General features: G+C 36.0%; 1 protein-coding gene across 6 annotated transcripts in view; it reads right to left on the bottom strand.

The window, feature by feature from the left end:
- LOC138309476 (arf-GAP with SH3 domain, ANK repeat and PH domain-containing protein 2-like) overlaps positions 1 to 16,823 on the bottom strand; it is a 105,963-nt gene that overhangs the window by 72,705 nt on the left and 16,435 nt on the right. For 5 of the 6 annotated variants that reach the window (XM_069250683.1, XM_069250681.1, XM_069250687.1 and 2 more), the window contains exons 2-3: positions 12,591 to 12,663; positions 1,952 to 2,032 (exon numbers count right to left, since the gene is read on the bottom strand). In XM_069250683.1, the coding sequence (XP_069106784.1) occupies positions 1,952 to 2,032; positions 12,591 to 12,663 (154 nt within the window). The remainder of the gene's footprint in view (positions 1 to 1,951; positions 2,033 to 12,590; positions 12,664 to 16,823) is intronic. The other variant, XM_069250682.1, reaches the window with a different exon arrangement.

Raw genomic sequence — 16,823 nt, 5'->3', positions numbered from 1 at the left:
CGTTCAACCAGAGTCTTGTTGACTACTACAGACATGTGCGTATCAAGCGTCTCGTTGAACGAGACATAAAAAGCATGCAAAGTCGGCGTGCAATGACTACCGCAAGTTTCGTACAGTATGTAAGCTTAGGATACAAAAGATACTTGCTACGTTAATTGTTTCATTGCTACTTGAATATGCATTAATTTCTGAAATCTTATCAAGCTATTCGCCGCATAGATCAACAATACAGGGAGAATTCTCAAAAGACATTTAGGTCGAGTGAACGCATGGCTTCATCACCTGCCGCCATTTTCGAATTCATATGCACATGTGTAAAAGCAACACTACTAGTTGATCGGCACTGAAGTTTAATCACGATCGTAAGTTCATTTTGCCAGGCAAATGTACGTAAATTTGTTTATTATTTATGTTTAGAATTGTAGACACAAATCCAATCCTGTTTAGTAGAATCTTATTGCATTTGATATCGATCGTTTAGCTGTTTCTCAAATATTCACGTGTCGATCTAACGTAAACAAGAATCTAATATTGGAATATTTTGTGTTATTAAACAATTAAAATCGATTTACAACTTCGAAAATAATTACTTGTGGTTTGTTTTAAGTGTAAATAATTTACGTATTTATCAAGTAAACGAAACAATATCTATTTGCCTATTCACATACAACTGTGTGGGGTCAAACGGAGGTGCAAAATGTCATCTCCGCCTATTTGAATACTCCGGTTATTTGCATATTTTCTTCTGGAAAATGACCTATGCAAATAAGCGGAATCCTCTGTATTGAATTTAGTATACTTTTAGTGTGCAGTGTTGAATTTCGGAGTTTAACAAAATATATCTACAGTATACCGTATTTGTTTTATGATATTTTAAGTTTTTCAAGATTAATAAGTTGAATAACTCATTTTCCTGAAATAACTGTAATACATTTTTTCTAAATAATTTCTGAAATAACAATTTCGACACCAATGAAACCGTTCAGAATCTGAGTATCATTTTTTATAATTCTTTTTTAATTACTAAATTATTAATTTCATCGATGTCTCTTCAAAGACAAAAAATAATAAGTAAACATATCCGTATCTTAATATCCACTTAACATTGAAGAATATTTCGGAAAAGTATAACATTAGAAATATTACCATTTCTGGATATGTTTTGGTTTCCTTTTTAGAAAACTTAAATGGGTTGCTTTAACGACTTTTGACTAATAAATCATGGCCAGATACTTTTGCCGAATAAAAGGTACATTATTTCACTACATATATCACTCGGATTTCTTTTAAATTCACAAGATCGCTAGCCGTTAACATCAAGAAAGCTTCATGTAATGTACCGGACTTTAGCAAGTCTTCGTAAGCCTAAGAGTAACTGGTTGGCGAGATATTATCGTGCAGAACATTATACTGTGAGTTGTGCTTTGCCGACTTTGACTCATAATAAAACCTAGCCATATACTTTTGCCAAGTAAAAGGTTCAATTTTTGGTTACTTATAACACTCAAATTTCTTTTGAATTCATAAGAACGCTAACATCAAAAAAACTTCATACGATACATCAGACTTTAGCAAGTCTTCATAAGGCTACCGTACATTACACGGCAATATAAGTTTATTTGTCACTTTAAAATGCTCGTACATATATAGATCTATATCATCATTATATTTTGTAAGTTTATGTTGATAACTTTTGTACCTTTCCCCTTTCAATATAACGTAGTTGTTGATAAACAAAAGACACAACTCCCAGTGACAGACACATAGGTTAAAACTATTAACTTTTACTGCGCAATAATACAGTGTATCATCGGATATAGTTCGTCAATGCAACCAACACAAAAAACTTTATAAGCATTATAAGAACTTTCATTTGTAGTAACCGTCCAAACATTTGATTACAGTAATCGATCCTCGTATGCCTGTTCTTTTTTATGTTTATTAAACTTACTTATTTGAACCTCTTGATCGACTCTTCCCCTCCCCAGATTATCAAGGTTTTCTGCTAGTGTTCCCTCATTGTCCACATGGCCTAAAAAGACAAGAAACAAAATAAGTTAAAATCATCACAACTGACACTCTGATTTCAATAATTGGTAATAAAAAATACAAGGCAACATTGGGAAACCCCTTTAGGCTGATGGCAGTATAAATATAAATGTGGAGGCATAAACTGGCCTTGTGTGAATTTTTCTTATTCATGCTTTATTATGGTAGCATGCTGTCTCGATAGTAAAGGGTAGTGGAGCCTCATCATACAGGACAGGGCGTCTTTGATAGAGAGGATCTTACATGAGTGACTATGTAATATGAAATTTATCAAACGAGTACAAAAATTTGATATGCCACGAGCCTTTGGGTGAGTGGCATATCAAATTATTGAATGAGTTTGCCAAATTTCATGTCAAATAGTCACGAGTGTAAGATTCTATTTATTACATAACTTTTATCAATAGATATATAAGCAAAACTTTTAATTTTGTCTCTATATAAAACAGTAGAGATCCAGCTCGAATGTGATGTTTCCGTCTACTGAGACAATCATGCGAAATCATATAAATATTATGACGTCAAAACTACCTATGACGTCAAAACTACCTGTGACGTCACAATAGTGTTATTACACATGTGTCTTATGATATTTATGACATGGCCATATGGCATGGCTAGACCTGATAAGAAAGATCAAAGTTTTTTACACATTGGCAGGGGTTCCATTATCTTTCAGGTGAGGCGGTACAATTGCAATTTCAGGAGGTACTTTTCTATACTATCTGTATGCTATATAATGTAATTAGCCAAAATTACACAGTCAAGTTCAACTGGCAAAATGTACCATGTACCGCCTGATATTTAAACCCCTGCATTGGTGACATACAACTCCTTCACTTAAATGTCTACAACAAGCACTTAGTAACTCTGAGATTCACACTGACAGCACTCAATATACAGGACAGTTATTTCTCCTCAGTGATATACTTTTCCAGTGGTTACATCACTCAATATACAGGACAGTTATTTCTCCTCAGTGATATACTTTTCCAGTGGTTACATCACATAATAGCCATAAATGAAACCACAGAACAGGTTCAATCTACAAAGTTAACTACCTGTGCACATATACTGTAATTTGATGAAAAGGTAAATTAAAGTGGCGTAACAACTATACAGTTTGACAGTATCGTTTTACACATTTTTTGAATACTGATATAGACAAGAGGCCCATGGGCCTTAACGGTCATCTGACTATTGGCACAATACAATATAGTCATTTAAGCATTTAAGCCATTTTGACCCCTGTGATCTTGAATGAAGATCAAGGTCATTTATTTTAAAACAAATGTGGTATCCCTTCATCCCAGCATGTCACAGGCTCAATATAAGGTCTCTAGGGCTCTTAGTTATTTTAGCCTATTTGACCCCTGTGACCTTAAATGAAGGTCAAGATCATCCTTTTGAACAAATTTGGTAGCCCTTCATCCCAGCATGATACATGCCCAATATCAGTACCCTGGGCCTTCTGGTTATTGATAAGAAATTGTTTAAAGATTTTAGCCTATTTGACCCATGTGACCTTGAATGAAGGTCAAGGTCATTCATTTGAACAAACTTGGTAGCCCTTCATCCAAGCATGTTGCAAGCCAAATATATGAACCCTGAGCCTTTCTGTTCTTGAACAGAAGTTGTTTAAAGGATTTTAGCCTATTTGACCCCTGTGACCTTAAATGAAGGTCAAGATCATCCATTTGAACAAATTTGGTAGCCCTTCATCCCAGCATTATACTGGCCCAATATCAGTACCCTGGGCCTTCCGGTTCTTGAGAAGAAGTCGTTTAAAGATTTTAACCTTTTTGATCCCTGTGACCTTGAATGAAAGTCAGGGTCATTCATTTGAAGAAACTTGGTAGCCCTTCATCCCAGCATGCTACATGCTCAATATCAGTACTCTGGGCCTTCTGATTATTGAGAAGTCGTTAAAAATTTTTAGCATTTTGACCCCTGTGACCTTGAATGAAGATCAAGGTCATTGATTTGAACAAACTTAATAGCCCTTCATCCCACCATGTCAGGGGCCCAATATCAGGTCTGTAGGCCTCTTAGTTATTCACAAGAAGTTGTTTAAAGGATTTTAGTCTATTTGACCCCTGTGACCTTAAATGAAGGTCAAGATCATTCATTTGAACAAACTTGGTAGTCCTTCATACCAGCATACTACAGGCCTAATATCAATACCCAGGGCCTTCTGGTTCTTGAGAAGAAGTCGTTTGAAGATCTTATCCTATTTGACCCGTAACCTTGAATGAAGATCAAGGTCATTCATTTGAAGAAACTTGGTAGCCCTTCATCCCAGCATGCTACATGCCCAAAATCAGTACCCTTGACCTTCTGGTTATTGAGAAGATTTTGTTTTAAAGATTTTAGCATTTTTAACCCCTGTGACCTTGAATGAAGATCAAGGTCATTGATTTGAACAAACTTGATAGCCCTTCATCCTAGCATGTGAGAGGCCCAATATCAGGTCTCTAGGCCTCTTAGTTATTCACAAGAAGTTGTTTAAAAGATTTTAGCCTATCCGATCCCTGTCAATGAAGGTCAAGGTCATTCATTTGAACAAACCTTCATCCCAGCATGCTAGAGGCCCAATATCAATACCCTTGGCCTTCTAGTTCTTGAGAAGAAGTCGTTTGAAGATTTTAACTTTTTTGACCCATGTGACCTTGAATGAAGGTTAAGGTCATTCATTTGAACAAACTTGGTAGCCCTTCACTCCCAGCATGCTACAGGCCAAATATCAGTACCCTGGGCCTTTCTGTTATTGAGAAGAAGTCATTAGAATGAAAAGTTCTAATGTGCATGATGATAAAAGGTCATCCTGACCCTTTGGGTCAGATGACCTTATAAGAGATCCCAGAGGGATCTTGGCGCCCACCTACGAACGATCTTTGTCTGACAAAGGAAAGAGGGATCTTTTCTCTGCTTTTCAAGCTTTAACTACATATTGCTACACATGAAATTTCAGAAAGATCCTTTGACTGCTTTCTGAGATATATAACAGTAACAAACTTCAATTATCAAAATCCTAGATGGCTACCTGTCAGCCATCTTGTTCACCAATCGGTCCTAAAATGCAATATGCACAACTAGACCCCTAGAAGAACCTGCATATACAATTGGAGAAAGATCACTCAGTACATTCTTAGACATAGCGGAAAAAAACTTCAATTGTCAAAATCAAAGATGGCGTCCTGTCTGCCATCTTGTTCACTGATCGGTACCAAAATGCAATATGCATAACCAGGGACCTAGGGGAACCTGCACATGAAATTTGAGACAGATCCCTTCAGTACTTTCTAAGAAATAGTGGTAACAAGCTTCAACTATCAAAATCCAAGTTGGCGTCCTGTCGGCCATCTTGTTCACCGATGGGTCTGAAAATGCAATATGCACAACTAGACCCCTAGGGGAACCTGCACATGCAATTTGATACAGATCCCTTGAGTACTTTCTGAGAAATAGTGGTTACAAGCTTTAACTATCAAAATCCAAGATGGCGGCCTGTCGGCCATCTTGTTATTCAATCAGTCACAAAATGCAATATGCACAACTAGGCCCCTAGGGGAATCTGCACATGCAATTTGAGACAGATCCCTTTCGTACTTTCTGAGAAATAGCTGTAACAAAAGTTCAATTGTCAAAATCCAAGATGGCAGCCTGTCGGCCATCTTGTTCATCGATCGGTCCCAAAATGCAATATGCACAACTAGGCCCCTAGGGGAACCTACGTATGAAATTTGAGAAACATCCCTTCAGTACTTTCTGAAAAATAGCGGTAACAAGAATTGTTAACAGACGGAAGGACGGACGGACGGATGGACGGACGGACGGACGGATGGACGGCCCACGGACAAAAAGCGATTTGAATAGCCCACCATCTGTTGATGGTGGGCTAAAAATATCACTTTATAGGTCACTGCTAACCTTCAAATATATTCAACTATAATTTATTGAAAATTAGACAAAATTGTCAATAAATCAATAAAACTTTCATTTAAAATTCTTCACACTGTCAAAAATATTTACAATATTCTTCTGTTCATACTTTTATTCCAAACACTGACCCAAACTTCCCCATCAGTATCTGTTGTAAACAGATATTTAAGTACATCTAAGGAGATCTCTCCCCATCCCTACCCCCTCTCCAGCCTTATCAACCTGTTGTTGTTATAAAACAACTGAAAATGTCTGAGGAGATATCCCTCCCCCCTCTCCAGCCTCATCAACCTGTTGTTGTTATAAAACAACTGAAAATGTCTAAGGAGATATCCCTCCCCCCTCTCCAGCCTTATCAACCTGTTGTTGTTATAAAACAACTGAAAATGTCTAAGGAGATATCCCTCCCCCCTCTCCAGCCTTATCAACCTGTTGTTGTTATAAAACAACTGAAAATGTCTAAGGAGATATCCCTCCCCCCTCTCCAGCCTCATCAACCTGTTGTTATAATACACTGAGCATGTCAGAAGGAGATATCCCTCCCCCCTCTCCAGCCTCATCAACCTGTTGTTGATAGACATCTGAGCATGTCAGAAGGAGATATCCCTCCCCCCTCTCCAGCCTCATCAACCTGTTGTTGATAGACATCTGAACATGTCTGAAGGAGATATCCCTCCTCCCTCTCCAGCCTCATCAACCTGTTGTTGATAGACATCTGAGCATGTCAGAAGGAGATATCCCTCCCCCCTCTCCAGCCTCATCAACCTGTTGTTATAATACACTGAGCATGTCTGAAGGAGATATCCCTCTCCCCTCTCCAGCCTCATCAACCTGTTGTTGATAGTCATCTGAACATGTCTGAGGAGATATTTCCCTCCCCCCTCTCCAGCCTCATCAACCTGTTGTTATAATACACTGAGCATGTCAGAAGGAGATGTCCCTCTCCCCTCTCCAGCCTCATCAACCTGTTGTTGTTATAAAACAACTGAAAATGTCTAAGGAGATATCCCTCTCCCCTCTCCAGCCTCATCAACCTGTTGTTATAATACACTGAGCATGTTTGAAGGAGATGTCCCTCCCCCCTCTCCAGCCTCATCAACCTGTTGTTGATAGCTAACTGAACATGTCTGAGGAGATATTTCCCTCTCCCATTGTCAGCTTCATCAACGTGTTGTTGATAGACAACTGAGCATATCTGAAGGAGATTTCCCTCTCCCCTCTCCAGCCTCATCAACCTGTTGTTGATAGACATCTGAGCATGTCTGAAGGAGATATCCCTCCCTCCCCCCTCTCCAGCCTCATCAACCTGTTGTTGTTATAATACAACTGAACATATCTGAGAAGATATTTCCCCTTGTCAGCCTCATCAACGTGTTGTTGATAGACAACTGAGCATGTCTGAAGGAGATAAGTTTTAACAACACCATACATCTTCATTGACAGGATAATATGCTGAAGGTAATATGTCTATAGTCTGTTTCAGAAAACACCAGCTATTAACTTAGCTCACACTTCAGCACAGGTAACATCTGGCAAATATCTAGATAAATAGATCTTTTTCTATCTAGTTTCAAAGATTTGTTCATAACACTCGAAATATAAACATATTTCACACATTTCAGAAATAACAGTCTGTTAAAACACAAATCAGGTTAACATAACACTACAGCCTGCATCTTATTTTACAAACAGATCTGTGTGGATGCTAACTGTTTCACACTTGCCTATGTCTAAATCAACCACAGCAATATAATACACCAAATTTTTAATACCACATTTTTCCTGCTGTACACTAAACAAGGATGCTGAAACAAATCTGATTTGCAATAGTCCAAAATGTTAAAGCTGATCTATTTGTAAACACGATATACCTTTAGAAATGTGTTTTTTTTTCTCTACACAACACCAAGTAAAGTTTATCATTCATGGCAGCCATCCTGTCAAAATTCTTTGAATTCAATTTTTTCTTGTCTGGTGCTTTTTTCTGTTTTTTGTTTGTTTAAGCTTGGATTTTTTATTGATATATATCAGCTCGGTCTGTCTACATTTATGTGATGACTGATGCTGTACCGGCACACATCACTGAATTACCACCAAGGAATAAAATACCATAGATAACCATGTCAATGCCCAGGGTGTAATGGTTTTATCACTGAATTACCACTGAAGACTAAAATACCATAGATAACCATGTTAACACCCAGGCGTAATGGTTCAATAATGGAATTACCACCAAAGACTAAATTACCATATATAACCATGTGAACGCCCAGGGTGTAATAGATTAATCACTGATTTACCACCAAAGACTAAAATACTATAGATAACCATGTAAACGCCCAGGGTGTAATGGTTTAATCCCTGAATTACCACTCCGAGGTGAAGATCTCAATTTCAAAACAAAGAGCAAAGCACCCAGAGATCTAGATGAAGATGAGAAATTACTATACAGCAGGGATGCTATTTTTGAGATGTCACAATATTGCTATGAATGCAAAAATTTGATCTGCAAAATCTTGAGAAATGTTTCACTCATATATATCATGATAGCATGACTTGAAAATTTAAAAGCTGCTTTTTAATCACAAAAACATTTGACCCGTATACATATGCCTCAGAGAAGGTGGACACAATCTCATAACCACTAGAATAGGCTCAGACATTCATAGATTAACTACACAGCTATAATGGATCTAATTATTAGGTCAAATGTGGTACAGACCAAATCATTACACCACAAGTACCTATTATTGGGCTTTGATATCCAGCCAAGTATACATCATATACATTGTTATGACCAGTAAAGCCAGCCCTTATAGAGTCTCCTTACCCAGTCCTCCCACTGTTCATCAACTAAGGTATAATAATGTGATTCATCTGATCCTAAAGGATGGGACAGTAATACATCACATTACATCTGGTGTCATCACATGTGTATGTAGAATTATCTCATCCCTGTTTATCCTAAGGTTTAGTCCCATCTCAGTCCTTCATCATTTCCTTCTGTGTAAATACTAGTAAACACATCACCACATTCCACCCAATGGACACCCCTGTCAGCCAATAGTGAATGCTAATAAACATATTACCACATTCCACCCAATGGACACCCCTGTCAGCCAATAGTGAATGCTAATAAACATATTACCACATTCCACCCAATGGACAACCTGTCCCAATAAACCACTCCGCCGCCTTTTGAATTTTAATCTTTATCAAATGCAGAATGAAAATATGAATAAAACTTTTCTTTAATCAATTTATGGCTTACATCATTGTAATTATCATGTGAATGGTCTAAATCAGGTCCCATTACGTATAAGCCAATTCCCTCTTACCATTCACGTCAATTTTCTAAATTTTAAGTGCCCTGCCAGTTGGATGCTTATTGGATCAAATACAGATAGTGCTTATCTTTGTAAACTCTAGTTTATATCAGTAGCATCTAAAGATAAGTATACCACAGCTATTTATAGATTTTCCTACTTTCAATTTTCCTTTTAATTAAAGTCATTTTTGTAGACTTTCATTATTCCAGAAGATGTTATAGAAACAAAACATTTCTGCGGCTGTCTCATAATAAGTTTTTACCATTATAGCTGTCGGGAATGTGTTATCTGTGAACGGTTGCTCGGCTGTTGCAGCAAATTCACAGGTTTTTTCCGTTTAAATGCCTGACATGCATGTTAGCTAATGATTCCTGTGAAGATGCTTTTAAGGTCCTTACACAAATTTTCAATTTGTTCTTAACTCGGAAATGTGTCTCAATTTGTTTAATAACTTGAAACAAACATTTGATGATAACTCTGAGAGGTATTCCATGTAGTACAGAATACATTCTCCAACTTCTCCTTCTTTACAAGTTTCATGAACACATTTTGAAACAGACTATAGTTTCTTCACTTTCCTTTTTTTCCCAAAGTTATTTCAGAACAAGAATGTGCAATAAACAGGAAGCAATATAAACAAACTTCTCATTCTTTGAGTTTGAATTAATTAAAGCCCTTCACAGCCTTTAGTTCAGTAATTGTAACTCAGTAGTGAATCCAAGCTATACATTTAACCAATGATTGAAAGATAAGCTAATTGAATATCAAAATCTGCATCAACCGATTTTTTTTCTTACATTCTTCAGTTTCAACAACAACTCAAGGATAAATTTAGACAGGCGACCATCCTAAGGTTTGCTTTTTTTTTTAGTTTTGCCTCTCATCAGTTTACAAGAATTCCTTCTGTATTATAACATTTTCTAAAGACAGCTGTGTATTTCCATTGGAGTAAACAGATAACAACCAACATCATAACAGTAAAGTAAAATTTTGAAGAGCATAATATTGTATTTTGTTCCAGCCAAGACCGATTTCATATAGCTAAATGAGTCTGTGCCATTCATTATCTTTCCTAAGTTACTATTATATGTTAATGAGAAAACATTCAAGTGAAATGAAGGTCAAGGCCATCAATAATATAAACAAATGCATAATAAACCTTCTACTTTTCCATGTTGATACCCAGCCCATCAGCCTGTTCAAAGAAAACACTCAGCTTCCTGCAACATATGCCTGTCCAAAATTCATACCGTATTTGTTTAAAAAATTGAAAAATGAAAAGGTGCTAAATAAGATGAAATTATTGCTATACGATTGTTTAAAAAATTGAAAAATGAAAAGGTGCTAAATAAGATGAAATATATTGCAAAGCAAAGTGTAGATCTATACAGATTTGATAGTTTTGGTCTTTTTTATGCCCGGGCAATTGAAATTGAGGCCTCAAAAAGGGGGAGGGGTGCTTACAGGGACATGGGCGCTTATTTGGTTGGATATGGTAACTAATTTGACCTGTAATATATATGTATGCATCGTCCAATGTCGATAACAAACTCCCTCCACATTGGAAGAGTTCCAGGGAACAATCCCGCTAGGTTTCCCCACAGAACATAAGCCCATAATTAATATATAATGTCCTAATATGGAGAAACAGCTTATGTAGGAATCAATCTACAGGCATAACACACGTACACTGTACAAATACTGCACCCTGATAAAGATGATTCATCAAATAATAGTTCTGAGATCTAATATGAATGTGGAAAATCTACATTAAATTTCTGTTTACAGTTCTAAAGTGAGATTTCCTCAATATACATTTCATCTGAGCCAAGACCCATTCTTTATTTAAAAGATTAAAGGCCGAATATAACATCTTCTTTGAAAGGCAATTAAAGCCAAGATAATTTTTTTTATTTATCTTTCATTTTTCCTTATATAACATTAGGGATCAATTACAGCTTTTTTTTTTTTTTTTTTTTTTTTGAAAAGAGGCAATTACAGCCTTCAGGTTCTTCCTTATAAATGGATACATTTAAGTTTCCTCATTTTTTAATTCCATGCCATCTTCTTACCTAAAGTCAAATTTTTTGTCACTTTGTTCTGTGTTGTAAACATTACTTGAAATTAGGCCTTCTTTTCATTTAAATTACATCTCTTTTCAGAAATTTTCAATATTCTTAATTAATAAGGATGCTAATTGATGGCCCAAAAAATATCCATTAATGATTTCCCCTTTCTTTTCCTTTTGTCCTCGTCCTTTATAGATGTCTACAGTATGTACTGCTTTGGACATCTGAGCTGCATACAAACTGCCACAACCCTGTATGTATAAAACTCATGTGTATAAATCTTTTTAAAGGTACTCTGAGATCAACATTTATTACAGAGACACTCGGTGATGTCAGCACATCATACTCCCAAGTACTTCAGCAAACCTAACCAGAGAGTAACTACATATTTTGAACCCCTGCCAAGGGTTAAATACCTCATCTCCAGTCTACTCAATGGCCGACAGATGAATTCAACGGAATCTCGCCCCAATATTAATTGGGAAGCTTAGCCCTGTGGTCCTGGATTCACATCAATATAACATTTCCTGATTCTATAAGCCACAGGTCCATGCAGTCCATCCCTGGACTAACATTTCTAGCTCTATTTATCTGCCAGCATTTATACCTTTATGTGTTATAATTGATATTTCCCATCGGAATCCACAAATACCAGCATTATTACAAGGTTGCAAATAGTGTATATCTAGGGACTCTTGTATACAAATGATGGACTCTTGCTTTTCCTGTGCAGTGGACTCGCCAATATTTTGGAATGAGTATTCTAGACTTAACCTACAAATATTGCCCTACAGATGTAGATATACCTCTATGAGATTTGTTACTTATTTGCATGCACAGAAAGGGATAAGATATATTGTTTCTTGTAGTAGCTGGTTAATTAACCCATTTCATAACAAACATCATGTGGATACTTCATATTGACCTTTGAACCCATGGAATAAGAAAATTCTTAGCTTTTACTTTTCTCTTTAGGCAAAATCTAAATTCTCACATTTGACCTTGTCTCTCAAGAATATTTCAACCATTACATTTGACATTGACCATTGGCCTCGGAAATATTTCACCCTTTACATTTGAAATTGACCTTTGACCCAAGAAATATTTCAACCTTTACATTACATCTGACATTGACCTTTGACCCAAGAAATATTTCTACTGTAACATTTGACATTGACCTGTGATAGCCCTGAAATCTTACGTTTTACGGAGTTGTACAGAGCTTTGATTGACTTCTTCATTTTGTTCAGTCCACTTCTATCCATATCCAGCTTCTGTAAATATACAACAGTACAAGTGATTAGATCTCAATTATCATTTTTTAGCGCTGGTATAAATGAGCGCGAATCCCTTAATCAGTGGTTTAATATCAGAAATATGTGTTTACAAAATATAACACCGCAGGATTAGCACTTCAAAGTCAGTGTAACACGCGCTAAAATACAATACTGCAAAAATCAGTATATTCACAATATTTATTTTTATAGTTTGGTACTATATCTCAAGACTTTGGTAGATGAAACCATCTTTAAAATATCTACAACCAGAAACCTCACAGAATTTTAAAATCACAAGCACCATAAGCCATACTTTCTAGTCAATCTCATTACAGACAAAAGAAATATCCTATACTTCTCAGCCCGTATCCCCATCTTATACAAGCTTACAGTGTTAAATCCATAATGTGCAACTGTACCAGAACAAACTGCTCCTTTGTCGGCGCTTTTGTTGCATCTTATTGGATTTTTGTCACCAAATAAGTCTATACGGACATAAACCGTTATGTTAATTCAAATTTTGTAACTCTGATCTTGATGACCTTTGGGAAGGTCATAACAAACCCCACATAATTATTCCCAACTTTCTCCAATTTTATGTACTTGGGTTCCATTATCACCAGATAACGTTATTACAGAATCATGATCGTAATCGTTACTATATATTTACTAAAACTTCAGCTGATAACCTGGGAACATACTCAAGGTTGATGTCTCTTGGAAATGGAGAAATTATTCGGTTTTATTCTCGTCTGACATTTAGTCTTACACATCGCAAAGGAAATAAAACATTGTGACAGGGAAACCAACATTATAAATTCTCCATGCATTTTGTTCTAGCTACTGTAAAATGTAAAGTCTCCCTATAATTTCTGACAGTCAATGAAAAAATAGCATGCATCAACATTTTTACATTTACTCTAGTGACCATATATCACCTAACAATTTTGTGAAAATAAACAAATTTTCCCTGCAATTTCACCAGATGCCTTTGCGACCACAAATCTAGAAGCCGTTCAACAAAATCAATATGGCTTCCATATTGTATAATTAAGAAATATTTCAAAATTTGTATCTCATTGATCATCATTTCTTTCCTGATTACATTTTATTTTGGTTATAAATTGCTGCACATCAATCCTTAAATGATTTCTTTTTGTTTAAGGATTGTTAAACATTGAAGAGCGTCCAACTGCAATCCAGTCACATAACATTGACATTATAGTGCTATCTCACTGTAACGTACACAGTACTAGTGAAGATACCGAGCAGCACACCTCAACTTATTACATTTTTAATCAAGTTTCCTTTGTAACCAGCATCATATGACATCACCAATCCTAAAACACCCTATAGTTGTAATTGTTATGAGTCTGAGTTGGTGTACTGACAGGAAGTAAGTTCTGGTGAGAATATCCGGCAAATTTTACAAGCGTATACTGTTACAAGTCTATATAGACATCAGGATGACAAACTACATGTCCTATAATAGACTAGACATACTGTTATGATTTACAGAGCTATATTACATTTCAGATCAATATGGACCTCTCTCTTTTCTAAAACTTAATGATCATAACTTCATGATAAACTATCAGGTCCTTCTTTTCCTTTTTTTTTTATTTCATTGATAAAAAACAAAAAAAAGATGCAAACAGGACAAGGTTTCACAATAGCAAAATTAAGATTACAATATCATGAGTTATTAAAGACCACTATAAAGATTAACTGATAAAGCAATTGCTACAAATTTGTAGGTTCAAGAATAAAGGTTCAATTTTCACTTGCTTCAAAAGCTGACACTGTTTCCAATACCTTTACAAACATTCACCAATAATTCCAAATAAATTGGGAATATGTTATAGACCATTTCCAGTACCTCAAGGATATCAGGGGAGATAATCGCCTATAAAATTACCCAGGGGAGATAACTGATACACAGCCTGTTAAATACAGTGATATTACCCAGACCTGCCCTTACATAGATACCTACCATCTGCCATTACAAAACCATAATGTACTAGGGAGAAAAAAAAATGCTGCAATCTGTTGTATTGGCTATAACCTCAGACATTGCTAAGTCAAGATAAAATAGGCATATCATACTCTACAGTGTGATAACAGAGCCATTCTTAAATCATCCGTCCTAACTGTTGTGTTCTGTGATCACAATACAGGAAACAGCCTGTCAAACAGAGATAACACCTCACTCGGAATATTTTTTATTTTTTTTTCTCAGAGATTTCAAAATTGTCAGAACATTCTTATTCCATATTCTGTGTAAAGGTCAAAACAGGTAAAGTGGGTCTTATTCTGGTTGGATGGTTGGGATTCGAATCCACAACCCAGAGGTGGATAGCTTTTTGGTCATATATTGGGATATCTTACCATTCGGCCACCACGGCCCCATTTTTTTCTTCAGAACATGCCAGGTTAGATATAAGGAGGAAGAGAAAAGCGGAGTACAAGGAAAGAAACCAACAATCCATTCTAAGTAGCTTGAAAACCAGATGGGTTCAAACTCATCACCCAGAGTGTAGGAAAATGTAACTGACCACTAAGTTACTACTGATCATGACCACATGACCAGAATATATGCTCTGACAAATTATCCTAACCACATGTAAAATGAGTAATTTGTATTTATTTGTTTACTAAATGATCCAGTTCATTTTGGTACTTATAAGGTACTTAACACATAGTTCAGTTAATTTACCCAAACCAGTTCCTCTGCATTGCATTCATAAGCCAATAAATGCCATTGTATATTTAACTTATAGACAAAAAGTTTTGTGTTGCATTTATGGGCCAATAAACGCAATTGTTTATCAAGACAAACAAGTGTCATTGTTATTTATACAGGATGTAAACAAAGATGAATGAATAGATCCTGACTTCATGCTTGAATTAATGCTCGGCTTTGTTTTCTGTTCTAACTCGCATCACTCAACCCTCCCTACTAGGACAAACAAAACAATATACACGTTTCCGCTAACACGATTGAAACAGAAGGGTGGAAAGTTACAGAATTTTTTTTTTTAATTTGATTTTACATTTTCTCTTTATTTTTCATTGAAACCTATTAAACCATGGAGTTGATTTCTTATTCTTGATATCCTAATTATATAGAAAGAAATCAGTTCATTTGTTCCAAATTTTGTGCAAAACAAACAATTTTGTAGCTTTTGATGGATAATTCACAGTGATTTTATAGGGATGATATATGGTTACCAGAAACACAAATATTTTCTTGGATGGTCCAATCTGTCTATGGTATATTTGTTGTTAGGGTTTTAGATAACATACAATGCATATGATATATATATCTATTTTTCTGTTAAGAGTTTCGACAATATGCTATATAAATGATATATATATCTATTTTTCTGTTAAGAGTTTCGACAATATGCTATATGATAAATATATCTATTTTGTTGTTAGGGGTTTAGACTTCAGGATGATGTTCCTTCCAGAGTAACAATCAATATCCTGTGTTAGCTACAGTCAGACCTTCCTCAGTAGATCTATTTACTTACAGTGTAGAACAGGAAACGCTTGCACCAGCCAAGGCCCTATATATTTACATAGTGTGCAATCTATTATAATATGTATATATAGGGCAGTATCAAGAGCTTCTTTATAGGGTAACAAAACTCAGAACACTTGTACCAGCTTGAAGCAGTCATATCTGTAATATACAGTAACCAACACTTGTCTAGGTCGATTACAACTGACCTGCAGTTACCTCACTCAGCAAAGCAACCGGCAGAGCAACCAGCAGTGTTTAAAGGTGTGGGGTTCAAAACCCAAAATAGCAGCTGTATTTTCTCCTCTCCTGTTAGCCAACAGAAGTCATATGTACTTGAAACATAATCTTATGCCTTGTTGAATTTTGCCATTGTCCCAAACACAGGTACATAAATATTGCCATTATCCCCAAAACAGGTCCATAAACAAATAATCGACCAGTGTAGAATTCCTCTGTATGTAACTCCCCGCTTATCTAGACACTGTAGGCACAAAGCAGATCTCCTAATGCTTCAATTTGTTTTTACATCGTACTAGTTCCACGTCACAAGTGACCGGTAATGAAATCAGAATATTGATATCTTACAATCGATCGTTCTATCATTGACCAATTAAGTCACTGTGACCAG

The sequence above is a fragment of the Argopecten irradians genome, chromosome 15 (assembly GCF_041381155.1).
Source record: "Argopecten irradians isolate NY chromosome 15, Ai_NY, whole genome shotgun sequence".
Taxonomy (NCBI): domain Eukaryota; kingdom Metazoa; phylum Mollusca; class Bivalvia; order Pectinida; family Pectinidae; genus Argopecten; species Argopecten irradians.
The sequence above is the reverse complement of the archived record's forward strand: the minus strand, read 5'-3'. Positions and strand labels throughout refer to the sequence as shown.